The sequence below is a fragment of the Delphinus delphis genome, chromosome X (assembly GCF_949987515.2).
Source record: "Delphinus delphis chromosome X, mDelDel1.2, whole genome shotgun sequence".
NCBI classification, from domain to species: Eukaryota; Metazoa; Chordata; class Mammalia; order Artiodactyla; family Delphinidae; genus Delphinus; species Delphinus delphis.
This window is the reverse complement of record NC_082704.1, coordinates 65,952,893-65,980,762: the sequence shown is the minus strand read 5'-3', so window position 1 is coordinate 65,980,762 and position 27,870 is coordinate 65,952,893. Positions and strand designations below refer to the sequence as shown.

Genomic DNA, 27,870 nt, shown 5'->3' with positions numbered 1-27,870 from the left:
CAGTATTAAGAGCAGCACCCGCATACCGTACCTCGACAATTCCCAGTAGTTCACCTCTAACGCCCCCCTTCCCTTGGAGCCGCGCAAGCGTACACTGATTTTGCTCCTCTCTCCCTCATGCCCCCGCCTCCAACACCCTCCGCCCCCCCCCACCCCCCGGTCTACCCCACCACGCAGGCGCATCTCCTTAAATCCTGTCCCTACCCCCCTCATCTTTCTCTGCATTTCGTTCCCCCTCCTCTTCCAGCACCTCAGCAGGTTCAAACTCTTCTGCGTGAGGGTGGCGGTGATCGAAAGGTCACGTGATGAGCATCCTGCTGCCCAACATGGCGGAGTTCGACACGATCTCGGAACTGGAGGAGGAGGAAGAAGAAGCGGCAACGTCGTCGTCGTCGCCGTCGTCGTCGTCGTCGGTATCGGGGCCCGACGATGACGAGGAAGATGAGGAGGAGGAGGAAGAAGAGGAGGAGGAGGAAGAAGAAGAGGAGCAGGTGGAGGATACGCCGCCCCCGCCTCGGGTAGTGAGCGAAGAGCATCTGCGGAGATATGCCCCCGACCCTGTATTGGTGCGGGGCGCCGGCCACATCACTGTGTAAGCGAGAGGGAGCCATGGGGTTTGAAAAGGCTGAGATTTGGCGACAGAGGAATAAGGCAATCGAGGGGCCTGTGGAGTGGGGGAGGGCTGACTGAGGCATATAGTTAGGAAAGGACACCTGGTCTAAATGGGGAAACTGAGGGAGACAAGTGTAAAGGAAGTGAGGAGAAAGCAAATGTGATGCACCAACACCGGGTAAAAAGTGAGTATAGGACAGGGAAGTTAGGGGGTTGGGAGCCAGAGGGATTGGAGTAGGGGTGAGTCTCCTTGCTTCTGTGTATGCTGGCGATGAACAGTCTTTAAACTGCAGGATGTACCAGCGGACTCTTTGCCGCCAAGATTGATGTCTGGTGGAACACGGTGACAGCTGTAACAAGTGACGAGACCTAGGCTTGGACTCTTCAAAACAGAAACATAATATATTTTGTGAATAACATTATAGAATATCCACCCATCCATGTATTCATCCATCCTTTCTTCCTATCTAATCCCTTTGTAAATGAATTCAATAATCCTTTCCGTGTCTTGATCACTCCTCATTCTGACGTTTCTTAAATATCACACAATTAGAGGTTCAGGTTGAGAAGTAGCTATGAAACGTAGAAAGAGCAATGGATTGAGAGTGAGGGCTCTTGTATGTTAGTCCCAGCCCTGCTTCTTACTGGCCCTGTGACCTTGGTCAGGTTACTTCCCATTTCTGGGCCTTGATTTCTCCATTGGTAAAATGAGGGGTTTGGAGTAGATGGTTTTTAAAGCCTTTCAGCTCTGAAATAATTTAACATACCTGCAGGAGAGTTTGTATTCCCAAGTATTAAATATGCAAACATTAAATATATATGGAAATTAGTCCCCTAGGAGCTGAGAATGATTTTTTGAAAACTCATACGGAGTTTTTTTTTTAAATTGACATCTTGGATCATATTTGAGAAAATAAAAAGGGGGAGGGACCTCATAGAGTAGTAGTTGTCAAAGCACAAGAAAAATTTAATGGTTCTCTGGTCTTTGAAGAGTGCTTTCTCGTTTTTATGTGCTTGGACAGTAAATACTTGGAAGTTTGAATATTGTGTCATGTTCATCCTCTTAATTATGCTATCATTTACTGAGTTTTCAAAATAGGACTATTTTTTCCTATCAAGTCATGCTGCCTGTAATTTTGATAATGGCTCACCTACCCCTCTTTCAGTTGAGTTCATATTATCTGAAATCATATATTATGCACCACCTCCCCCCGTCATGTTAGCTTTTAATTTTAACATGCTGAGTATTTTAATTGTAATATACTTTTGTGATCTTTGCATGAAAAGTATTAAGGAAGATTTCGAAATTGTGGAAGAGTGTGGGGAGATTTTTAGACCTGCCTTTTGGTTAGGCAATTTTAACACAATTTTTCTTGGTCCAAGAATTTTGCAGATAGCCTACAATGTTCAGATGCCAGCTTACTGCGCTGTTTTATTTCCATTCCTTTCATCACTAGGGAAACAATTTATTACTCAAATTAATTATGATTCTGGTACCAAAGGTTACTTTCATGCAGATTATTTCATATGATCAAACAGAAAAAGGCTTTTTATTCCAGTCTATAATTTTATATTCCAGCATTCCTCCCCTTCATTTTTTTCCTAAAATTCAGAAAACAAGGAACAGGGAAGAAAACAGAGTTTAGGTTCCCTGAAACTTATTTGTGGTTCCATTCTACTCCTCACACAACCATGGTGAAGTACTTAACAACCTATTTTCAATTAAAAGCAAAGCACTGACACTTGCCATGCCCAGGCCCTTATGATAGGTGTAATGACCTTCTCAGCTTAAAAATTCTGGAATAAGGAGTGTGAAATAATGGTGCTCATAGTAACTGCTGGTATTAATTGAAGCCAAAACCTGAAAAGCAGCAAACCAGTACTTGAATTGCTAACCAGCGTACATAGTTTGGAAAATTACTTAGTTGTATTGTACACATTCTCTGACCTAGAAAGCGTGTTTGATGTTAAATGAGAAACTGGTCTTTCTATGATAGGAAAACCTTCCTTACAACAGGTAAAGTAAGATCCTTAGGAAATAGTTAATCTAATTCTGAGACGTCTAAAATATCAGCCTCTTTAATTTTTTTCTGGCATGGGAGTGTTAGTTGCCCTATCTGAATGAAATATTTCTTATTCTCTCCCATTCTTATTTTTTTCATTCTTCGTGCAGTCATCTGTTCTTTAGAGGATGTTGTTTCTTTTCAAAGTTTAAAATTTGAGAACCATCACCTCAAATTCAGTATATCTTAAACCCAATTTATTTTCCCTCCCCAGATTGTCTGTGCATTCCAGTTTCCCCATTTCTGACCCTGATACTGCCATTCCAATCTTCCAGGGTAATATTTCAAGTCCTTGAGTCATTTTTAACTCTTCCTTCTCCTTGAATTGCCCTTTGCCAGTCTGTCCCAGAATTATGTCATCATGCCTTTTAAAAGGTCTATTAGATCATTCATTTTCTCCATTTCTACTGGCACCTCTCTAGTTTGGGTTGCCATCATCTCCTGCTTGAATTGCGGCCACAGTCTGCCACCTCTCCTCACCCCAATCCATCTGCATGCTTGTGCCAAACTAATTTTCGTAAAACACGGTTTAATCATGTCACTTTCCTGCTGAAACACCTGCACTGTATCTTAATTAGGTTTGAACTCCTGTGCTCTCTTCCTCCACCCTCAGAGATCATGGAGTCCCTCTGCTTGTTCAAAACTCACCCCTCCATTTATGCTTTCCATATCCTTCTCTTCCAGCCTCCTCCCAGGCAGCACCTCTCTATATATTACCTCACTCAGCCTCTCTGTTGGCTCAGCCTGTAAACATATTCAGTCTCTCTAATTCTTTAAAAATAAAAGCCTTCCTAGACCTACATTCCCCATTAGCTATTGTCTAATCTCTCTTCCTTCTTTCTCCAAATTTCTTAAGAGTAGCTACATTCACCATATCTATTTCCTCTTCACCCTTCTGTAATCTGGATTCTGCCACCATGACCACAGACAAACTGGTATCATTAAGATCACCATGACCCTCCTGTTGCTAAATTAGTGGGCATCTTCAATTTCCTATCTTTCTGGTCCTCTCTGCTGCATATAATGACTCCCTCTTTCTCAGAGGCTTTTACTCCAGGGGTCATAAACACACTGGCCTTCAGAGGCGAGACAGGTTACAGAAAATAGTGCAGCATGAGTAATGATGGGGCCTTAGTTGAACTGGAAGGTATATGTTTTGCCTAAAGGTATTCAAATTCTGATTTAAAAAAAAACATTTTGCCAGCCAAACAAATCTAGGAATTCCTTGGCCATTTCACTCTTCCTGGTTCTCCTTATATTTTTCTGGTTATTCCTTAACTGCCTCATTCATGGGTTTCTTTTCCTTTCTTGCTCCTTAAATACTAGTGATCTCCAGGGTTTTGTTCTCAGCCCACTATTCTCATTCCCTGCTCTATCTAGATGGTCTCATCTTGACTCTCATGGTTTCAATTATCTGATGTCTCCCAAATATGTATCAGTATCTCTATACCAGACTCTGTTCTGACTCTTATCTGGACTTCCTCACCTAATGGCTCACTGACATCTTAAATTCAACGTACTCAAAACAAAACTCATCCTCCCCCTCTCGCATCCCCTCACACCCCCATCCCAACCCCTCAAAAAATTCCTCCTATTTCTGAGTTCTCCAACTCAGTTAAATGGACCTCCTCCTATCCCATTATTCATCAGTGGTTCCTCTTTCCCACTCAGTTTTCTCACAGCTAAGCAATCAGTGGGTATTAGTAATGTATGACCTAAAAATTTCTTCTTTTCCTCCCTACCACCACTTCCCTGATTCAAGCCCCTTTCACCACCCTACTAGTTATCTTGCCTTCATCCTTGTCACCTCCAAATCTATTCCTCAACCTGCTGCTCAATGGAGACACCACTTTCCTGTTTAAGACTTCTGTGGTTTCCCCTTCATCCATAGGATCGAGTCTAAGCTCTATAACATGGAATATAGAACTGGACCCTGCCTATCTATCAGCCTAATCTTTTGACATTTCCCTTTACTGCTTGTATTTTCTTATTCACAGCATGCTGTTTATCTCTTTGCCTCTGCTCAAGCTGGGGCCTTCATCTAGAATCCCAGTACCTACCACCCTTACCTCATAAGTCACCACCTCCTGCAAGTCTTCTCTGCCCTGAATAAATTGGAAGCAGAAATGGCAGGACAATCACTGGTTCCCTCTGAATTCTCAGTGCTTAACACAGTGCCTGCCCTGAAGTAGACACTCAGTAAAAGTGAGTTGAATAAATACTGGTTCACTTTAGTAAAAATATGCCCACCATAGTGTGTGCTGTATTATAGGCCCTCAACAAATGCTAGTTAGTTGAATCATCCTCTGGAGAGTATTTGTGTTTCTGAGCATAGATACAATACTACCAGATTTGGGGTGGGGGTTATGGCATGTCCTTACCTCTGAAAGGTTTGTTGAGCAAGATTTTATGTGTCAGAATACCCCTGTGTGCTTATATCATCTTTACACATTGGTTTTCTCGTTACTTATCAAGATATCATTTAATGTCTTATCAATCAATTATAATTTTTTGAGAAGTCGAATGACCTAACCAGAATAATTGTAATTCCAAATCTGAGATGATGATGATCATAAATGGATATTTGGGTATCTTTTTTCAAATTAAAAATTTTTTAAAGTGTCATTAAGGCAGATATATTTGATGTGTTACTCATTGCTGTATATATACCCAGCACAAAGAACAGTAACTGCCATCTTCTGTGTGTCAGTATGCCAGTATGATGGGCACTACCATTTAAATATTGTATAACACACCTAAAATATTTTATTAAAAGATACAAGAATGCCTTTAATATATATATAAATGGCTAAATTAACTCCCACAGATTTGAGGTTTTAGAAACAGAAATAATGAAATGTCTCTTGTAAGTATTGTTTCAGAAATACTATACATTTGAGTGATGTAGCTTAGTGTCTATCATTTTTCATCTTGATATTTTTAGGATGAATATTTGGATCTTACATCTCATGAGATTTTTTTTCTTATTTAGAGGTATTACCACACTCTTTATATTACTTAAAATATATAGATATTTACCCTTGATAATACAGAAGTTAGTAGAGATAAGAGGTTACCAATTCTCAGAAATATATAAAATTCTCATTAAAATTAATCTAAAAGAGCTGAAGTGATTATATACAGAATTGAAAAAAGATGCCCAAATTTGCCAAACAGTGCATTTCTGCAGAAAGTTAGAGAGCACTACAAATATTGATACTTCTCTAATCAGTGAATGGAATGCCTTTTCTGTAAACAGCTGTCTTTGAGGAATTACAGTGAAGCATTGTTAATTTGTGTTTGTATAAGGTAAGTATTTTATAAGATTTTAGGCTTTGAGAATACTGAAGCTATGGTAACTTGTCATTTTACAGGGCAGCAAGACATGATTATTTCCATATGGAAGATAAAAGAAATTTAATTTTTTAAAATCTCTTTTAATTGAAGGGCATAGACTTTCCTTTTTCTTGTTATAGTAAATAGAGATCAGTGCAGGTTCTTCAGAATCAGTGTTACTATAAGTGCATAGTTTTCTAGTGAAATGGTTTTTGTTGGCAGAATTTTACTACACTTTGATGTGTTTTCTTAAATAACCTGAACACATAAACTTAAATTTGAGCAAGGTTTTCAAAGGCTGATGTATAGTCATTTTCAAAAGAATTAAAAACAGTAAGGGGTATAGGGAGGGAGAAAAGAGGGAAGAGCAACTAGAGGACCCATCCTTCTTTACCTCAGTTTCCTTTACTCCAAAGAATTGTCCAAGAAATTAAAATTTGGGGCATTGGAGACACTTAACAAATAAAATACAATCATTAAGAACCACCAGCTGTGTCAGCTTCAAACACATAATAGGCTCTATATTTAATGAAGCCGATAAAATGACAGTGTGAGCAGTTCCCAAGTGCCTTTGTCTAATGCTGAAGAACCCCACATCTTGACTCATGTCTGTCACTGATCAGTAATGGGTAGATGAGCTTGTCTAACCTCTGTGGACTCATAGTTCTTAACTTAATGGTTTACTTATGAAACAAAGCTGAGGTGTTCATTTAGCAGGAGCCATTTCAACATTTTCCTAGTAGCTACTAAGTAAAATGTTGTGCCTAAGATTATTTAAGTACTCATTTTAGGTGCTGAATATCTAATGGAGAAGTTAAAGAAAGAAATCCCTGGTAGGCAAGAACAGAATTGCTACTACCTTTTAGCCCAAATTATGAGAATATATTGGGCCTAGTTTGCCTATCTTTATACCTTTTGAAGTAGATAAATGTAGGCCATAATGGAGTGTTTTAAGAAGTAAAATGACACTTTCCTTAGCATTTCTTTTTTTTTTTTTAATTTTTGTCCACACTGCATAGCTTGTGGGATCTTCATTCCCCGACCAGGGATTGAACTTGGGCCCTTGGCAGTGAGAGCAGAGAGTGCTAACCACTAGACTGCCAGGGTATTCCCTCCTTACCATTTCTAATATACTTTTTATATTTTAGAAAATACAATCCATTTTTATATTAGAGAAGAAAATTTGTAATGTGAATTTAGCAAGCAGTTTTTGAGAACCTGAGCACTGGGCTAAGCACTATGAAGAATACAGAAAAAAGAAAGTACAGGTCTTGGTTTACAAAGCTAACAGGAAAATCTCCTTTAAGGAATTGGTGTGGATCAGCGAAGAATAAAAGAAAATATTTTATTAAATTTTGAATTGTGTAGTACAGATTAAAGTTGGCTATGAGTGTTCAGAGAAAGGGAAATCCATGAAGGCTTGCAGCAGGGGTTGACTTGAGTTTTGAGGACTGCATTGGATTGAAACTAGGGAGAGGAAGCAAGAGAAACCACATGAGCAAAGACGAGCCAACACAGCAGTGGCAATGGAAAGGAAGGAAATGATATGAGAATGATTTCAAAGGAACAAATAACAGGACTTGGGACCACCTGGATATAAGCAAGGTGCAAAAAATAGGAGAGGGAAGGTCCAAAAAATACCAGGGTCTAGGTTAAAGAGAGTCAATGTGCCATTGATAGAGATGAGGAATTTGGAAGGGGGAAGCCAGTTTCCAATAAAAGGTAACTTTTAATTTTAGACGTGTTCACTTGAGGTGTATTATTTTGTAGCACGATATCCAAATGGAAATAGTTATTTTTGTTGTTTTTTTTAATTTATTTTATTGAAGTATAGTTATTTACAATGTTGTGTTAATTTCTGCTGTACAGCAAAGTGATTCATTTATATATATGTATATATTCTTTTCCATATTCTTTTCCATATTCTTTTCCATTATGGTTTATCACAGGATATTGAATATAATTCCCTGTGCTATACAGTAAGACCTTGTTGTTAATCCATTCTATATATGCTAGTTTACATCTGCTAACCCCAAACTCCCACTCCATCCCTCCCTCACCCACCCTCCCCCTTGGCAGCCACAAGTCTGTTCTCTATGTCTGTGAGTCTGTTTCTGTTTCATAGATAAATTCATTTGTGTCATATTTTAGATTCCACATATAAGTGATATCATATGGCATTTCTCTTTCTCTTTCTGACTTACTTCACTTTGTATAATAATCTCTAGGGCCATCCATGTTGCTACAAATGGCATTATTTCCAAATGGAAATTTTTAGTATGCAATTAGAGATGAGGGACTAGAGCATGTTGGGAAATATAGAACTAGAGATATAGATTTGGCATAGAAGTGATTGTCAAGGCTATTAAAAATAGATGAACTGTTGTAATTCCTTTAGAAAGAGGAGCAGATGACTAACAGCTAAACTTTGGGAAAAGACAAGAGTGTTAGGAGAGAGTGAATGAATCGGAGAACGTTAGGAAGGAGTGGTGAACAGCATCATAGGCTGCAAAGTCGGGGGGAAAGTTCTGAGAAGAGGACATTGAATTTGGCACTAAATAAGATGAACTTGTCTTTCTAAATAAATTTACCAAATAAGGGATTATTTTCAGTATAGTAACAGCATCAAAAGAGAAATTTCAGAAGGTTAGGGACTTCCCTCGTGGTCCAGTGGTTAAGATGCCACGCTCCCAACACAGGGGCACGGGTTCCATCCCTGGTGGGGGAACTAAGATCCCACATACCACACGGCACAGCCAAAAAAAAAAAAAGCCAGCATGTTCATTCAAAAGGTTAAGAAAGGAAGGGGTAATATTAAGGAAATGGAAACAGTGGCAACGAAAGTTCATTTGTCTGGTGATAAATGCAAAGAGAATAGCAAAGCTAAAAATTTTTTAAATAATAGAAATATTCCATGCATTTTGAGGAATACATCTGTCTATATTCTCTCTGTATTTGATATGTAGTAAAAGAATGGCAACTGGGAAAAGCTATAATGGCAGCAGTCTCTAATGGAGGTAGGAACATATTATTAACGTTGTATCTAAAAGGCAAAAGGGGAATTCCTTGGTGGTCCAGTGGTTAGGACTCAGTGCTTCCACTGAAGGGGACACAGGTTTGATCCCTGGTCAGGGAACTAAAACCCCACATGCTGCACTGCACGGCCAAAAATAAATAAATAAATAAATTGGATTTTTTTTTTTTTTTTTTTGCGGTACGCGAGCTTCTCACTGTTGTGGCCTCTCCCGTTGCGGAGCACAGGCTCTGGACGCACAGGCTCAGCGGCCATGGCTCACGGGCCCCGCCGCTCTGCGGCATGTGGGATCTTCCCAGACCGGGGCACGAACCCGTGTCTCCTGCATCGGCAGGCGGACTCCCAACCACTGTGCCACCAGGGAAGCCCTAATTTTAAAAAATAGAAGACAAGCTGTACGAATGGAAATAGAGCTCTGCTTTCAAATGTATCATGTCTACTTTCTATAAATGAAACCTGTATATATTTCTTTGTTACGCAATAAGAATTAACTGTGGAATAATGAATTCAATTACATCTTCTTGACTAGTGATAAGGTCACTATTTACCTAAATATGATTTGAATGAAATATGTTTCTTGCTCTATTAAATATTTGTCATGTTACTGATTGCTTAGTTAGTACATAATTACAAATATATATTTAATACTAGAGTATCAGTTTCTCAAACAGCACATGAAAGTTGCCATAAAAATTCATGTACAAGAGTACCATTTTATTTTTAAGTTTGGTTATACTCCTCTATGTATAGATTTAAGGGGAATGTTATGAGAATGTTATTATAAAAATGTTATGCTCTCGTTGTGTGTTGTACTGACACCTAGAGAAGTAATGAAGTTTTTTAATGAAGTGAAGTTCTTTTTATAATTGCTAATTAATTTTCTCAACTCTTTTAAAGTATAGAATTTGTTGTTTTAAAATACATTTTAAACATGCAAGGTAAAATATATTTATGTACAGATATGTACCTTGCTGCTAGCTGCTAAATATAGTCTTTTGCACAAAAAGAGCACAAGGATTGGCTTGTGTCCTTGAAGAGGAGCTGTTAACATAAATGATACAAGGAGACTGTGATTCTCACAGAGAGTTTTAATAGGACGTTGGATTCTTAAGATGTCTTTAAAGTGACCCTAAGACCAAAGTGCAATAAATCAGTAGAATCAAACAGGACATACAGTAGCTTATTATTCAACAAACTTTTATTAAGCACCTACTAGATTCCATTGTGCTAGTGGAAGCATAGTGGAAGATAGCAAAGTAAATAAGCCATAGTTTCTGTTCTCAAGGAGCTTAATATAGGACAGAAAGAATTTAGGGATTAGCATTTGAATTTTGGTTGCCTCCTCTTACTATGTGACTTTGGGCAAGTCATTTGATTACTTTTTGAAAAAATTTTTTCTGAGTGTCAGCTTCCTTCTCTGTAAAACAGAGATAACAATACCCCTCTTGAAGGGTTGTGAATTTTAGAGGTAATGTATTTACCTAACACAGTGTCTAACCCATGGTAAGTAGATGGTTACTGGTAACTGTTACTATTATTGTCTACCTCAAAAGGAGTTCTTATTAAATGTTAGTGTTTTTTGCTTACACTAACATAAAATTGTAGTCACTCTGATATATCATCTAACATGCAGGAAGTGACCTTTGTTATTCCTACCAAAATCAATCACCAAGTAGGTGAAGGAAGGCTTATAAAAAATCATTTTGACTTAGTACAGATTTCAGTGAGTGTACTTGAAAAAAGTCAGAGCTTTTGAGGCTGGGATCTGTTTTCTCAAAATTGGTTGAACATATACATAAAAGCCATTCATAAGGATCAACCTTTGAGTATCTGAATAGTAACTGATCATAAGTTGTCAAGCTCTATAGTTCCAAAGGTTACATTAGTTTTTATTAGGAATTTTCATATATCCACAGAAGTAGAAAGAATAGTATAATCCACTCCCATATATAACCCATCAGCCAGTTCCAACAGTTATCAATTAAAATGGGTTTTAACAGAGATGTTTCAATCAAAAGTTGTGATATTTCCAGCTGTATGTCAGTGTTTCTCTATTATTTTTTAATCTCATATCATGGTTCTAGTTAGAATCCTACTTTAACATTGGCTCCTTAAGTTTCTTTTACTGTTAATTTGGATTAATAGTCAAAGGTGTATTTTCTATAAATATCAAATTATTTTTAGGACGTGCTTTTAGGTCACAACATCAAAAGAAAAATGCATGGCTTTGTAACTTTTTTTAAGGGCAAGAGTTAAATATGCTGGGTAGAATATATTTTGTTCTGTCTTTGTTTTTAAGGTTTGGCTTGAGCAACAAGTTTGATACTGAATTTCCCTCAGTTCTAACAGGGAAGGTAAGTGAGAGTTTGCATTGAACTTTTCAATTCTAAAAGCATTGTTTTATGACTTATTTAGTGTTATGACAAGTGCTTTGACTCACTGTAATGAAGTCTGATAATAAGAGGTCAGGGTAATTGGAGGCTATGTCGTTAGTGACTGAAAGCTGTCTCCATGACTACTAGCATATGACCAGTTATTTTGTTCATGTCCATTAATGCCAGCCATTACTTACTTATCTGTTCAGTTTTTCCAGTTTTGCCTTTTTTCTCAGCACTGGTAGCTGTAATTGTTTTCATTTAGGTCAGTAATTTCCAATGATTTTAGAGTTAACGAAGTTATCAGTGTTCAAATTTGTATCACTCTATGAATTTTAGTGTCCTGTGATGTGATTTGTTATACATCAAAAAATCAAATTTTTGGTTGGACATTTTTCTGTCATTTAGATAGCTTGAGCTTCTACAATTGGATTCACTGCAATAAATTGTTATTACCTTTTTGTTTCCTGGTTCCTCTACACCCAGTAGTATCTTCTAGCATCGAGGCTCAATATTCAAAGACTTCCTAGGATTCAAAACTGTTTGGAAAATCCTCTTACAACAGTAATGTTAACTTCTAAACCCAAAGGAAAAAGCTCTGACTAAGGCAAAAAGAATATATAAAACTCCTAGCGTATTGTCAGGTACTTATTAGCTTCACAATGTAAGTTTGTGGTTGTTATTGATAATTCTTCATCAGTATATCCCAGTTTCACCCTGATTGTTTTTCCACTTTTCTCTACTCACCAGCTTTCAATTTTAATTGCTTTTGCTACTTTAACCTTCTTCATCTGAGTAATTGTTTGTTCTTGGTCCCATCGATAATTTGTTCTCTTTGATTGTTGACCTTTTCTGTCTCTCCTGATATATAATGTCAAATCATTCCATATAGTACTAAACAAGTGGTGATAGTCCCTAGGTAAGTGAACATTAGAAAATATGTGGCCATTTATCTTTTTAGGATACAAAGAGCCCTTTGGTTTGAGATTTTGGCCTCACTCTCTAGTATGTTCTACCTTCCTATCCTGATCATTTAGAATTATTCACCAGTTTAAGCAGCAGTTCAGATTTAGATTTGTGTATATGAATTAATCATAAATGTTTTTTCCAAGGGAAAAAATAGCTATGGGAAAAAATCTCTTGAATAGTAATTTGCCTGTGGAAAGATGGCAAATTCAATATTAAAGAGAATGTGAATTAAAGCATCTCCAGTGGAAAACTTGTTCTTTATGTTTCCCTTGATGCTGCTGCATGTGTTGTCTGGGCAGTTACATCCAGCTTTATTATTGGTTTAGTTAAAAAAAGTTTGAATTATAAATACAAGTAACTCTAGAAAATGAATAATCAAAAAATATGTCAGAGAATAGAGTTCCCAGGTGTAAGAATTATCCATCTTTGAAATTGGCCACTTTTATGTGCTCGAGGAATCTTCAGAATATTTCTTCACACATCTTCATTTCTTTCCAAGCCTTCTAAAACTAGAAATTCCACCAGCATAAAAGATAGTCATTTTTTAAACTAGGGAAGTAGGAATATTAAGCTGCCTTTGGTATGCATTCACACAACCTAAATGATCTGGATATGAACTGTTCTTAAAGATATCCATTCTTTTCAGGTGACCGTTTTCGTAACACATAATGATTGGATATTTATTCTAGTGTGCATTATTTAAATGCACAAAATTTCTCATAAATTGAATGAGGCATAAATGATACAGTGATGTTTTTCCTAGTTTAGTGTTTGGTGATGAAAAAAACTAAAAGGAATTCTGAAAGTCTGATTTTTTTTCAAAGTCACATGATAACTTTATTTTCTCTTTAATGAGATTATTTTTCTCCGGTAGGCACTATTTCATTTGTATAGGTTATTTTGGATTATCAAAATGCATCTCTGATAACTGTGGGGTCTTGAGAGGCAAAAAAGAATTTGCATGTTTCAGAAAAAATCTAAAAGAAAAAAAAGGTTTGAATTCCAGACTTAGCAGCAGTGTAAGTATATTTCAAAATGAATAAATGCAGTAGGTAAAATAGAAAAATAAATCTGCATTTTACAAAACCAGTATTCCAGCATGAGTGGAATTCTATATAGCATTTATGCCTAAACTAAGCAAAATTGTGGAGTGAATTCTGAAAACCTCAAAAGCCATTTTGTTAAGCTCTGTGACTCAGTATTAATTTTGTGCTTCTTATGTATTAATGCTTTTAATATAAATAAAAAGATAATCTTTTATATTAAGTTAAGGAAAGATTGTTTCCTCCTTTCACTGAAGATAAGTCCTCCTGTCGTGATAGGACATATCAAACAGGTGTATACATACAGATTCTGGTGACCAGAAAATGAAAGAACCACAAAACTTCAGAAAAGAAATAAAAGCTTCCGGCCCTCAGCTTGAAACAATTAAATGGTGTTACAGGGAGATTAGTGTGCAGTGTTGGGAACCATAAACCATAAAATCCACCTTTACTATTGCGATCCAGTATGACAAGTGATTGATTGGGTTGTGTTCCCCATGATTGAAGGAGGCAAATCAGTCCTGCTGGGTTTTGCTTAGATTTTCGTCTGTTTGCAAAGTCTCTTGCATCCTGTTATAAAATATTATGACCCTTTCCCCCACCTTTATGATGTGGCTTTCTTTTTTCTTTCTAAGAAAGTCAAAAGGAATTAAATGTTTCTTTACAACCTGCCATTCAGCTACAAAGTAAAGGGCTTCCATCTAACCTTCATTACTAGAAATACTCAATTATATGGAAGTAAATGAGTAAAATGTTATTAACTCTGATTCCACACAGTTAACTAAACATTTCTTTCACATTGTTTAAAATCGGGAGTTAACCAATTCTCATTTCCTATGCCTTTATCTCTGTTTTATGACTTTTACTGTTATTCAAATACAGATTTTTTTTTCAAAGACAATTCTGGCTTCCTTTTAAAGTCAAAATGAAGATTTCAGTTTATTCTTTGAAATTCTAGTAAAAGTTTTCTTTTCAATATGTTTCTGTTATTACTTCAAAAAATTTGAATTCTCACTTTTAGTAACTTGAATGTTTTAGTTTTTAATTTGTCCATAGTAAGAGAGTACAAACTGTGAATATTATATGTTAAAAGTGGAAAGTATTGGTGGAGAAGAAGGAAAATTGCCACATTTTAGAAATGCTTTTGTTAATTCATTTCCAGAAGCATGTAATGAAAGATAAATCTTATAACAAATTTTATATACCTTGGCATATAATTTACTTCATTCACAGTGTTTTAAACAAAAATCAAATTTTACATTTTGGATTGATTCATTTCTGACTTTAGCCTCATTCTTTACTTTTTCTCGTCTGTGCTTACACGCTTTTAAATAAAAGTTTTAAATAAAAATTTTACTTTTTAAACATAAATTTAAATTCTACTTACAAGCACTTAAATTTGTTAATGGACAGATTTAATAATTTTATGAGTTTATATCAAAATTTGCCATATTTAAAAAATGTATTAGTGTTTCTGGATACACAGTTTAAAGAAAATTGATAATAATGTTATATTACAGATTACAGCTAAATATATAAATATATTTTCCTTATTTTAACTTCCATTTGCTTGCTCAGTGGCTCACTAGGAAAAAAGAAGTTGAATATCACTCTTTGAGAGGTAAATTTTAAGATAGCAACTTAGTACCTTGATTTTACAAAGAACATCTTTTCTCTTAAGAATTGAAAAGCATTAAATTTGCATTCAAAATGTAGCAGTTTATCCTTTTGTTTATAATAGACTGTGTAGCAAAGCTGTGGAGTATTAAGTTACCTGATACAAAACTTCAGGTGATACTCGATGCAAAAAAGAGCTTTGCTTTTCTTTCTCCACATCTAGTCAAATACGATTCGCTGACTTCCTTTCTCAAAGCATTCTAGTTAGGAGGTCCTTTCTAAGGTATAATTTCCATTCCCTGTGAGGTATGTAATAGAAAAATTATTTATTTCATTTTATAGATGGGAGACTAAAACTCACAAAAATTAAATGAACTTACCTAGGATTTTTTATAACTAATAAGAGACTAGAATCTAGATCTTGACTTGTTGTCTTAATGTGCTTAGCCTGTTGGTGTTTTCTATTTTCAATTATAAGCCATGGTTCTCTGAATTTACTTTCATATTTACTCCAGATATTTAGTCATTTATTTGGAATTCTTTTCACTCAGTGATTGTCTTTAGGTCATATTGGAGAATGAAATCAGTTTAGTTTCCTCCTGTAAATACAGTTTTGAGCCTTACAATTTCACAACTTGTTAACATATTAGGAAGAAAATCTAATTTATAGGTTAAGCGATTAACATTATTGGGTGGCATGAACAATTCTAATAAAGCTAGTATAATTATTTAATGTTTAAATCATGATGGTACTGAATTCTGTGGTCATGTATCTTTCTAACGTCTGCTAATAGGTATGTATTGTAGTATTGATTCTAAGACATGTTTATTAAAAGACAAAAATGTAATAAATTGATTCCTGTAATACAGTTTTTACTTGGAAGAGTTATAAAGCTCTGTATTTTTGATACCAAACATGCTAGTGGGGTTTTTATTTTACAGCAGCTTATTTTTCCTAGTAATTTCATAATTTTTGCTTGCACAACCAGATGGCAGAATTTTTTTCCCATAGATTTTACAGTGTGACAGCTTTCTAAATGAAAGGGAATCATTTTTGTGATCCAGAAATGTGATTTCACTGAAAGCAAACTATTTTTAGTATACCTTTGAATTGTATAACCTTCAAGCAGAGTTTTTTGTATAAATCTAATTATGCCTGTCATGCTCTTGCCTTTGAACTGACTTTGTCATTGTTTACAGAGAGGCACAAGCAGCCACTTCCAGGAATGGAGGTAGTAATTAAAAATATTAAATTTGTATATTTAAGGATCTCTGAACTTCTAAAATTTATAGCAGCTATGAGTCCATTTTATACTAATATTAAGACTGTGTTTTGAATGTGATCACTCCTCACTGTCTTTTGTTAGTGTAGCTTTTCCCTACAAACAATGGCAAGTGTTAAAATTGTTATCTTGCAAATTTGCCAGGGAGAAAAGGTTTGAGAGTTGCCTTTTTAAAGATAATCCAGAAATATTGCTGAGGTCTAAATTTAATTCTATTTACTCTGGTAGTATTTAGGTTTTATTGTTGTATTATGCTTCTAGTCTTACTCAACCTTTAGTCTGAGTGACTGGAGACTATAAATAATATTGCTTTAATAATGAGAATATTTGTAAGAAAACTGCTTAACAGGTATCCTTTACCACCAATGTTACTGTTGTCATTTTATTGTTGATAATTTCAAAAGACTGTTTTCGAACATGAGAATAAGTTCTGTAAACATGAAATTATATTGTTTTGCTTTCTAATGTCATCCAGGAGTATGTAATACATATTTTTTTGGTATTTTATTTTTTTAACATCTTTATTGGAGTATAATTGCTTTACAGTGGTGTGTTAGTTTCTGCTTTATAACAAAGTGAATCAGTTATACATATACATATGTTCCCATATCTCTTCCCTCTTGCGTCTCCCTCCCTCCCACCCTCCCTATCCCACCCCTCCAGGCGGTCACAAAGCACCGAGGGAAAGATAGGGAGGAAATATATTTAGACGTGTAATTCCTTAAAGTACTTGTAATAAGACAAACATTTTCTTTAGATTTAGAGACAAATAGTAGAAAGCTGCCCACAGATTGTTAAAGATTGCACCCTTGTTGTAGGTGGCCCCAGAAGAATTTAAGACCAGCATTGGCCGTGTGAATGCATGTTTGAAAAAGGCTCTCCCAGTCAATGTGAAATGGCTGCTGTGTGGTTGTCTCTGCTGCTGTTGCACACTGGGTTGCAGCCTGTGGCCCGTTATTTGTCTCAACAAAAGAGTGAGTAACCATTTTATTGTGTAATAATAATGAGCTAACGTTTATTGAACACTTGCTGTGTGCCAAGTACTTTACAGAATTTATTAAATTCTCATAACAATGCTGTCCTCATTCTAGATATAAAGAAACTCGGGGTCAGAGAGATTAAGTCATTTGTCCAACCTTTATCAACGCTTTATCACTTAATATGGGTTCAATCATTATTTTAAATAAGTGCAAAGTAAGTGGAGTACTTAAGTAAATATAAATGTGACTGGGCTACTTATTCTTTTTACAAAACCTGAAGCTATGATTTAAAGTATTTCCAAGCCACAGGTATATGGGAGAGTTTCTTCTGATCTGAAGAAAGGCAGAAGTGAGAGTAATCTACAAAGTTGGTAGGGGAAATCCTTGTTAATTTTGAACATGTCAAAATAACATTCTGACATGACATTACCAGTTATGTCATGGATTTAAGACTACTACATTTATCTCGTCTTCTTTAAAATTTTATTTTGATCTTTAGAATGATTTTCCCCCAGTGGGAAGATATTTTTAAACTTTTTAATTGAAGCCAATGAGGAAAATTAATTCATTTTACCTACAGTTGTTTTCCCTGTACCACATTGATGATTTCATTTAAACTTCTAAATAATAATTAGCCTACTGAACCATATTCAACATCACAGCACCTTGTGGGGGTATAATTAGTGATGCAGTTGTTTCATAAACCAAAAAGATTCCCAACAAGTACTCATTACATTTTCCCCTCCATCTTTCTCTTGCCCTCCTTAATGTCTACTTCAAAAAAACAAATAATAAAATACTGTCACCCCTATAACTTTTTGAATGGAAAATTAGACATTTTATTAATTCTCTTGGTCACTACCAGTAGATCAGTGCTTTATTTTAAATAGAGCTTAGTTTATTGTTTGTCAAAGCTTGAACAATGTTCTCAAATGGCTTTCTGTAAGTTAAAAAAAATGACAGCATAAATTTCTTTCTTTAATTGTCATATCTTTTAAAAGTTACAAATCAATAACTCCTACCCATCCTCATTATTTTTAAAGCCTCAATGTGAATTAATTATGGGATTTTTTCATCACACAAATGTAGCCAATTTCAATTACTTAAGAAGAGTTTTTGGTTTTAATATTATCCAGGATCTTTTTTTCTGATGACCTGTTTACGTATTTGCCTCTTTATTAATACCTCCGCCACAAGGCCTGAAATAGAAACAATTTATTCAGTCATGTATTTTACTATGATCACTACTGATATGAAATTAATACTGATGCTGTGATTTCTTCCCATCTCCCACTACTTTGGTTAGGAATTCATATTGAAATTGAGGCATCAGTGTATTCTTAGATCACTAATCTGTCAGTTTTAAAAAGTTTATTTAGTACAGATATGCAAACAGTTGTCCTGTGGGCTAAATCCAGCCCACTCTGTTTTTTAAACATTTAAATCAGTTGCCAGCATTTAAAAATTAGAATATTTAAAGTAAAATTTGAAACAGCCAGCGTCTCTTGTAAAATCTAAAGCTCTGACAGTATTGGACCCACATGCCTATCTTTCAGCAATTAGCCCTTGCTGAGTGGTGGCTCCTTCCTTTAAATAGGACACGTGGTCTCTGGTTCACCATAGAACTATGCAGCATTTACATTATCTGCCTTGCTCTGTACACTTTATAGTTATGGCCGTTGATTTTGTACATACTATGTTAACACACTAGACAATGAAGCACCAAGCACATGCTGGTAACCTTGTACAAGCACTGTCCTTTCTGGAGCCTCAATTTCCTCACCTATAAAATCCAGATAATATTAGTTACTTTTATGGTGGTTGTGATGATGAAGAGATTTAAGGCCCATCACTGCTTTTTTTGGTCTACATGGAGAAATAAAAAATAAAATACAACAATTTAAAAATGGCTCTAGCCATTTCTAACAGGGTATCTAGCTTCATAGAAGTCACGTCTGTGTTTATCCACAAAATAAAATGGAAATAATATGATTAATCTGCCCTGTGTCACAAGGTTGCTGTATAAATGAATGATTGTAAAATGTTTCCAAGAAAAGAACTTCTTTGTAAACAGTCTGCCTTGTGAACTTTTTTTTTTTTTTTTTTTTTGGCCAGTATACGTCATGGACATTTTTTTCCAGCAAATTAGTTGAAAGAAAAGAAATACAGACCAGAATGCCCTGAGCTGCTCTTAGTCTCTCTTGGCTCTGGTAGGATTCTAAGCTTACATGACATATGAAATGAAGGTCTTTGTTTACCCATTCTTACATTTACCACTGTGTTATTATAGTCAATTTTCAGGCCTAATCCTGCCACCATCCTTAAATTTGATATTACTTTTAACATTTACCTTTTTTGCTATAACATTTGCTAAACTGAGAGGGATGTTCAGAGGGAAGGGACTGTTATCTCAGTCTTACAACATGAACATAATGTTGTTTTCCTTATGATTTCTAATTTCATTCCATTGTTATTGGAGAAGATACTTTGTATGGTTTTAATCTTTTTTTATTTATTGAGGCTTGTTTAGTGGCATAACATATGGCCTATCCTGGAGAATACTCCATGTATACTTAAGAATAAATTTGTATTATATTGTTGTGGGGTGGAGGGTTCTGTATATGTCTGTTAGATCTAGTTGGTTGACAGTGTTGTTCAAGTCCTGCCTTTCTTTACTGCTCTGCAAAGTTGTTCTATCCATTATTGAAAGTGGAGTATTGAAGTCCTATTATTGTAGAAATATCTATTTCTCCCTTCAGATTTGTCAGTTTCTGCTTCATGTATTTTGCAGGTCTGTTGCTAGTTGTGTATATATTTATCATTGTCATTTCTTCTTGAAAGATTTATATTTTCATCAATATATATTGTTAGGGAATTAATGTTTGTGTTCCCTCAAAAGTCATATGTTGCAGCCCTCCCCTCTAATATGATGGTATTTGGGGGTGGTTGGTATTTTGGCCTTTGGGAGGTACTTAGGTTTAGATGAAGTCATGAGGGTGGGGTCCTCATGGTGGAATTAGTGCCCTTATAAGAAAAAAATAGAGAGCTTGCTCTCTATCTCTCTACTGTGTGAGCAACAAGGAAGTTGTCTATAAGGAACTTATAGACAACTATAAGTTGTTCTTCTATGAGGAAAAGGGCTTCCACCAGAACCCAACAAACCATGCTGACACACTGATCTAAGACTTCGATACTCCGGAACTGTTGTTGAAGCCACCTAGAATATGGTCTTTTGTCATAGTAGCCTGAGCATATTAAGACATATAGTGTCCATCTTTTTCTCTTGTAACATTTTTTCTTACTTAAAATCTATTTTGTCTGATATCATCTATCCCAGCTCTTTTTCTGGTTACTATTTACATGGAAAATCTTTTTCTGTCCTCTCACTTTCAACCTACTTGTGTCTTTGAATCTAAACTGAGTCTCATGTAGACTCATGGATCATATTTTTTTGTTTGTTTGTTTTTGTGTTACCATGTTATGTTAAGATATTTTTTCTTTTTTTATTGGGATGATGTAGTTTTACAACGTTGTGTTAGTTTCTACTGTATAGCAAAGTGAAGTAGATAGAGTTCTCTGTGCTATACAGCAGGTTCTCATTAGTTATCTATTTTATACATATTAGTGTAAATATGTCAATCCCAATCTCCCAATTCATCCCATCCCCCCTTCCCCATCTTGGTGTCCATACGTTTGTTCTCTACATCTGTGTCTGTATTTCTGCCTTGCAAACTGGTTCATCTGTACTATTTTTCTAGATTCCACATATATGTGTTAGCATACGGTATTCATTTTTCTCTTTCTGACTTACTTCACTCTGTATGACACTCTCTAAGTCCATCCACATCTCTACAAATGACCCAATTTCATTCCTTTTTATGGCTGAGTAATATTCCATTGTATACATGTACCACATCTTCTTTACCCATTCCTCTGTTGATGGACATTTAGGTTGCTTCCATGACCTGGCTATTGTAAATAGTGCTGCAGTGAGCATTGCAGTGCATGTGTCTTTTTGAATTATGGTTTTCTCTGGGTATATGCCCAGTAGTGGGATTGCTGGGTCATATGGTAATTCTATGTTTAGTTTTTTAAGGATCTCCCTACTGTTCTCCATAGTGGCTGTATCAATTTACATTCCAGTCAAGAGTGTAAGAGGGTTCCCTTTTCTCCACACCCTCTCCAGCATTTGTTGTTTGTAGATTTTCTGATGATGCCCATTCTGACTGGTGTGAGGTGATATCTCATTGTAGTTTTGATTTGCATGTCTCTAATAATTAGTGATGTTGAGCATCTTTTCATATTCCTCTTGGCCATCTGTATGTCTTCTTTGGAGAAATGTCTATTTAGGTCTTCTGCCCATTTTTTGATTGGGTTGTTTGTTTTTTGATATTGAACTGCATGAGCTGTTTGTATATTTTGGAGATTAATCCTTTGTCCATAGATTGGTTTGCAACTATTTTCTCCCATTCTGAGGGTTGTCTTTTCATCTTGTTCATGGTTTCCTTTGCTGTGCAAAAGCTTTTAAGTTTCATTAGGTCCCATTTGTTTATTTCTGTTTTTATTTCCATTACTGTAGGAGGTGAGTCAGAAAAGGTCTTGCTGTGATTTATGTCAGAGTGTTCTTCCTATGTTTTCCTCTAAAGAGTTTTATAGTGTCCGGGTCTTAACATTTAGGTCTTTAAATGGATCGTGTTTTTAAATCCATTCTGCAAATCTCTCCCTTTTAATTGAGAGTTTAATCTATTTGCCTTTAAAATGATTGATGATAATATATTAGTTTGCCAGGGCTGCCTTAATTAAGTACTACAGACTAGGTGGTTTAGCCAACAGAAATGTATTTTCTCACAGTCCTAGAGGCTGTAAGTCTGAGGTCAAGGTGTTGGGAAAGTTGATGTATTTTTTCTGAGGTTTCTCCCATTGGCTTGTAGATGGCCATTTTTCTCCCTGGGTCTTCACCTGGCCTTCCCTCTATATATGTCTGTGTCCTAATCTCTTCTTACTAGGACACCAGTCATACTGGATTAGGGCATACTCTGATCATCTCATTTTAGCTTAATTACCACTTTAACAACCATATCTCCAAATAAGGTCACATTCTCAGGTACTGGTGGTTGTGACACTTGAATATATGAATTTTGGGAGAACATAATTCAGTCTGTAACAGATAAGGGAGGACTTTTGCCATTTTGTCTTTTGTCATTTCTGATAATGGAGCTGGAAAACAACTCCATTACTTCCCTATTTTATATTTAATTGATTTTTGTAGTGCACCATGTGCCTTTTCATTTCTTTTGTATATATTTTTAGCTATTTTCTTAGTTGCTACCCTTGGGATTATAATTAATATCTTAAACTTGTAACACACTAGTTTGAATTAATAATACCACTTTAACTTCAGTAATATACAGATTCTGCTCCTGTGCATCTACATGCCTCCCCATATATGTTTTATCACAAATTACATCTTATATATTGTGTGTCCATTAACATAGATTTATAATTATCATTTTATACATTTGTCTTTTAGATTATATAGGAAGAAAATAGAAGTTCCAAAACAAAAAGAGAACAATTTTGGCTTTTATATTTATTTATGCAGTTACTTTTACTAGTGTTCTTTACTTTATCATGTTGCTTGAGTTATTGTCCAGTGTTCTTTCATTTCAGCCTGAAGGACTCTTTTCAGCATTTCTTACAGGCAATCCTAATAGCAGTGAACTCCCTCAGTGCTTACCTGGGAATGTCTTAATTTCTCCTTTTTTTGAAAGGATAGTTTCGCCAAGTATAGAAATCTTGGATGACAGGGTTTTTTTTCTTTTTAGCACTTTAAATATGTCATCCCACTGCTTCTGAACCTTATGGTTGCTGATATGAAATTGGCTGTTAATCCTATTGAGTATCTCTTTGTACATAACAAGTTGCTTCTCTGTTGCGGCTTTCAAGAGTTTTCTTCTTGTTTTTGGCTTTCAAAGGTTTGAATATAGTTTCTCTCAGTATGGGTCTCTTTCAGTTTATCCTACTTGGAGTTCATTGAGCTTCTCAGTGTATCATTTCCTGTGTGTGGACTCAAAATAATACCTGACGTACCTTGGTTTCAGCCTGAAGAACTTCCCATAATATTTCTTATATGGTAGGTCTGCAGGGACTGGATCCTCTCAGTTTTTATCTAAGAGTATCTTCATTTCATCTTTACTTTTTATTTATAATATTTTAATTAATAGCCTATTTTTTGAACAATTTTAGGTTTACAGAAAAAAATTGAGAAAAAAAGAGTTCCATATATCTCCCTCAGTCAACCCCCAGTTTTCCCTATTATTAACATCTTGCTCTATCGAAGTATAATTGTTAAAACTGATGAGCCAATATTGACACATTATTATTAACTGAAGTCCTTAGTTTACATTAGAGTTCACTCTTTATGTTGTACATTCTATGGGTTTTGGCAAATGTATAATGACATGTATCCATCATGTATACCAATCTATCATCATATATACCAATATACTTTGTATCCTGCAACCTTTCTATAATTGCTTATTAATTCAAGGAGTTCTTTTGATTTTTCAGGATTTTCTACATAGACAATCATGTCATCTATGAAGTAAGATAATTTTGTTTCTTCTTTCTCGGTATATACACCTTTTATTTTCTTTTTCTTGTCTTATTGCATTATCTAGGACTTTCAGAATGATGTTGAAAAGTAATGGTGAGAGGGAATATCCTTGCCTTGTTCCTGATCTTAGTGGGAAACTGAGTTTCTCACCATCAAGTATGATGTTAACTGTAGGTTTTTTGTAAGATGTTCTTTATCAACTTGAAGAAGTTCCCCCATCCTAGTTTGCCGAGAGTTTTTATCATGAATGAGTGTTGGATTTTGTCAGATGTTTTTTCTGCATCTATTGATATGATTATGTGATTTTTCTTTTTTAGCCTGTTGATGTGATGGCTTACATATTAATTGATTTTTGAATGATGAACCAGATTTGCATACCTGAGATAAACCCTACTTATTGTAGTATATACATTGTTGTATTTCTTTGCTAATGTTTTATACAGGTTTTTGCATCTATGTTCACGAAAAATATTGATCTGCAGTTTTCTTTTCATATAATACCTATGTCTGGTTCTGGTATTAGGGTAATACTGGCCTCATAGAATGAATTAGGAAATACTCCCTCTGCTTCTGTTTTCTGGAATAGATTGTAGAGAACTGGTATAATATCTTCCTTAAATGTTTGAACCCATCTGGTCATGGTACTTTCTACTTGGGGAGGTTATTAATTATTGACTCAATTTCTTTAATAGATATAGGCCTATCCAGATTGTCTATTTCTCCTTGTGTGGGTTTTAGTAGACTGTGTCCTTCACATAATCAGTCCTTTTCATCTAGCTTATCAAATTCATGGGCATAGAGTTGTTAATAATATTCCTGTATTATCCTTTTAATGTCCATAGCATCAGTAGTGATAACCCCTATTTCATTTCTGAAACTTTGTAACATTTTTGTCTCCTCTCTTTTTTTCTTAGTTAACCTGACTAGAGGTGTATTAATTTTACTGAACTTTTCAAAGAACCAGTTATTTATTTTGTTGATTTTCTCTATTGAAGTCCCATTATCAGTTTCATTGATTTCTACTCTAATTTTTATTATTTCTTTTCTTCTTACTTTAGATTTAATTTGCTCTTTTTTTACCTAAAGTGCAAGCATATATGATTGATTTAAGGTATTTCTTCTTTCCTACTCTATGCATTCAATGCTACTGCTTTAACTGTATCCCACAAATTTTGATAAGTTTTGCTTTCATTTACATTTAGTTCAAAATATTTTTAAATTTCTCTTGAGATTTCTTCCTGAGTCATGTGTTATAGAAGTGTGCTGTTTAATCTCCAAGTGTTTTGGGGATTTTCCAGCTATCTTTCTGTTGTTGATTTCTGGTTTAATTCCATTGTGGTCTGAGAGCATACATTGTATGATTTCTGTTCTTTGAAATTTGTTAAGATGTGTTTTATGACCCAGAATGTGGTCTGTCTTGGTATATGTTCCACATCAACTTGAGGATAATCTGTCATTTGCTGTTGTAAGATGAAGTCATCTGTAGATGTCAGTTATATCCAGTAGATCAATGGTGCTGTTGAGTTCATCTGTGTCTTTACCAACTTTCTGCCTACTTGATCTATTTCTGATAGAGGGCTATTGAGGTCGCCAACTATATAGTCAACTCCTCTATTTCTCCTTGAAGTTCTGTCAATTTTTGCCTCACATAGTTTGATGCTCTTTTGTTAGGCATATATACATTAAGAATCGTTATGTCTTGGAAAATTGACCCTTTATCATTATGTAATACCTCTCTTTATGTCTGATAATTTTCCTTACTCTGAAGTCTGCTTTGTCTAAAATTACTAAAGTGGGGCTTCCCTGGTGGTGCAGTGGTTGAGAGTCCACCTGCCGATGCAGGGGACATGGGTTTGTGCCCCGGTCTGGGAAGATCCCACATGCCGCAGAGTGGCTGGGCCCGTGAGCCATGGCTGCTGAGCCTGCACTTCTGGAGCCTGTGCTCTGCAATGGGAGAGGCCACAACAGTGAGAGGCCCGCGTACTGCAAAAAAAAATAAAAAAATAAAATTACTAAAGTGATTTCCTTTGATTATTGTTACTATGTTACTATGGTATATCTTTCTCCATTCTTTTACTTTTAGTCTTTATATTTAAAGTAGGTTTCTTGTAGACAGCACGTAGTTGTCTTATTTTTTGATCCATTCTGACAATCTGTTTTTTAATTGATGTATTTATACCTTTGATGTTTAAAGTAATTATTGATATAATTTTATTAATATTTACCATGTTTGTTACTGTTTTCTATTCATTACTCTTGTTCTTTATTCCTATTTTTATCTTACAGTCTTTTTCTGTCTTCTCTAGTTCTAATTAAGTATTTTTATATGACACCATTTTTTATCTTCCCTTAGTATATCAATAATCCTACTTTTTAATATTTTTAGTAGTTGCCCACTAAAGAGAGTTTGCAATATATATACATACACAACTAATCCAGGTCCACTTTCAAATAACACAATACCACTTCCCAGGTAGAATAATTACATTATTACAGAATATTTATAATTCCTACCCCCATCCCTTCCTTATAACATTGTTGCCATTCATATTACTTATCCATAAACCGTAATCATGGAATACATTATTTTTATTAACAAACTGTTACCCATTAGATCAGTTGAGAATAGAAGAAATAAAAGATTTTATTTTGCCTTCATTTATTCCTTCTCTAACACTCTTCCTTTATATAGATCCAGGTTTCTTATCTGTAGCATTTTACTTCTTTCTAAAGAACTTATTTTAACATTTCTTGCAAGGTGGGTCTATGGGTGACAAATTCCCTCAATTTTTCATCTAAGAAAGTCTTTATTTCTCCTTCATCTTTGAAGGACAATTTTGCTGGGTACGGATGGAATTCCGGGTTGGTAGTACTTTTCTTTTAACATTTTAAATATTTCATTCCATTCTTTTCTTGGCTTGCATAGTTTCTAAGGAGATGTCTGATACAACTCTTATCCTTGCTCCTTTATATGTAAGGTATTTTTCCCCTCTGGCTTCTTTCAAGATTTTTCCTTGATCTTCTGCAGTTTGAATATGAGATAACTAAGTGTAGATTTGTGGGTATTTATCCAGTTTTGTATTCTCTGAGCTTTTTCAATCTATGAGTTTGATGCCTTTCATTAATTTGGGGGGATTCTGTTGTCATTATTGCTTTAAATATTTCCTCGACTCCTTTCTCTCTTTACCTTCTGATATTTCTATTATGGGTCTATTGCCCCTTTTGTAATTGTCCCATAGTTCTTAGATATTCTGTTCTTTTTTCTTTTTTTTCTTTTAGTTTTGGAAGTTTCTACTGATATTTCTTCAATCTTCATTGATGGTTTCCTCAGCCATGTCCAGTCATTGATGAGCCCATCAAAGGCATTCTTCATTTCTGTTATGATATTTTGGCTTTCTACCATTTCCTTTTGATATTTTTCTTACAGTTTCCATTTCTCTGCTAACATTATCCATCTATTCTTTCATGTTGTCCACTTTTTTCATAAGAGCAAGTAGTATATTTATCATAGTTTATTTGTATTCCCAGTCTGATCATTTCTACATCTCTGCCATTTCTGAGTCTGGTTCTGATTCTTGCTCTGCCTTTTCAAACTTTTTTTGTCTTTTAGTATGACTTCTAATTTTTGTTTGAAAACTACACATGATGCACTAGTGAAAGGAACTGAGGTAAATAGGCCTTTAAAGTGAGGTTTTATTTTCATTTGGCTGTGTTTACTGTTTGCTGTAGCTGTTGGAAATTGAAGGCTAAACGTTCCTTGGCGTCCTTGATTTTGTCTGGCCTATTTTCCTTGGATTTCCCTATAGACTTCTTAGATATCATCTGAGATGCACAGTTCTTTCAGTTGTATTCCTCATATTATAATACAGAAGCCTTATTGATGTAGTGGCAAGGTGCTGGGGGACTAGAAGTGTTCTATAGTATTGTGATTAGGCTTAAGGT

The 27,870-nt window shown here is 35.2% G+C and overlaps 1 protein-coding gene across 1 annotated transcript in view; it reads left to right on the top strand.

The window, feature by feature from the left end:
* The first annotated feature begins 305 nt into the window (after nucleotides 1-305).
* CHIC1 (cysteine rich hydrophobic domain 1) overlaps nucleotides 306-27,870 on the top strand; it is a 35,659-nt gene continuing 8,094 nt past the window's right edge. The window contains exons 1-3 of the mRNA XM_060002109.1: nucleotides 306-592; nucleotides 11,345-11,399; nucleotides 17,151-17,306. Of these exons, the coding sequence (XP_059858092.1) occupies nucleotides 306-592; nucleotides 11,345-11,399; nucleotides 17,151-17,306 (498 nt within the window). The remainder of the gene's footprint in view (nucleotides 593-11,344; nucleotides 11,400-17,150; nucleotides 17,307-27,870) is intronic.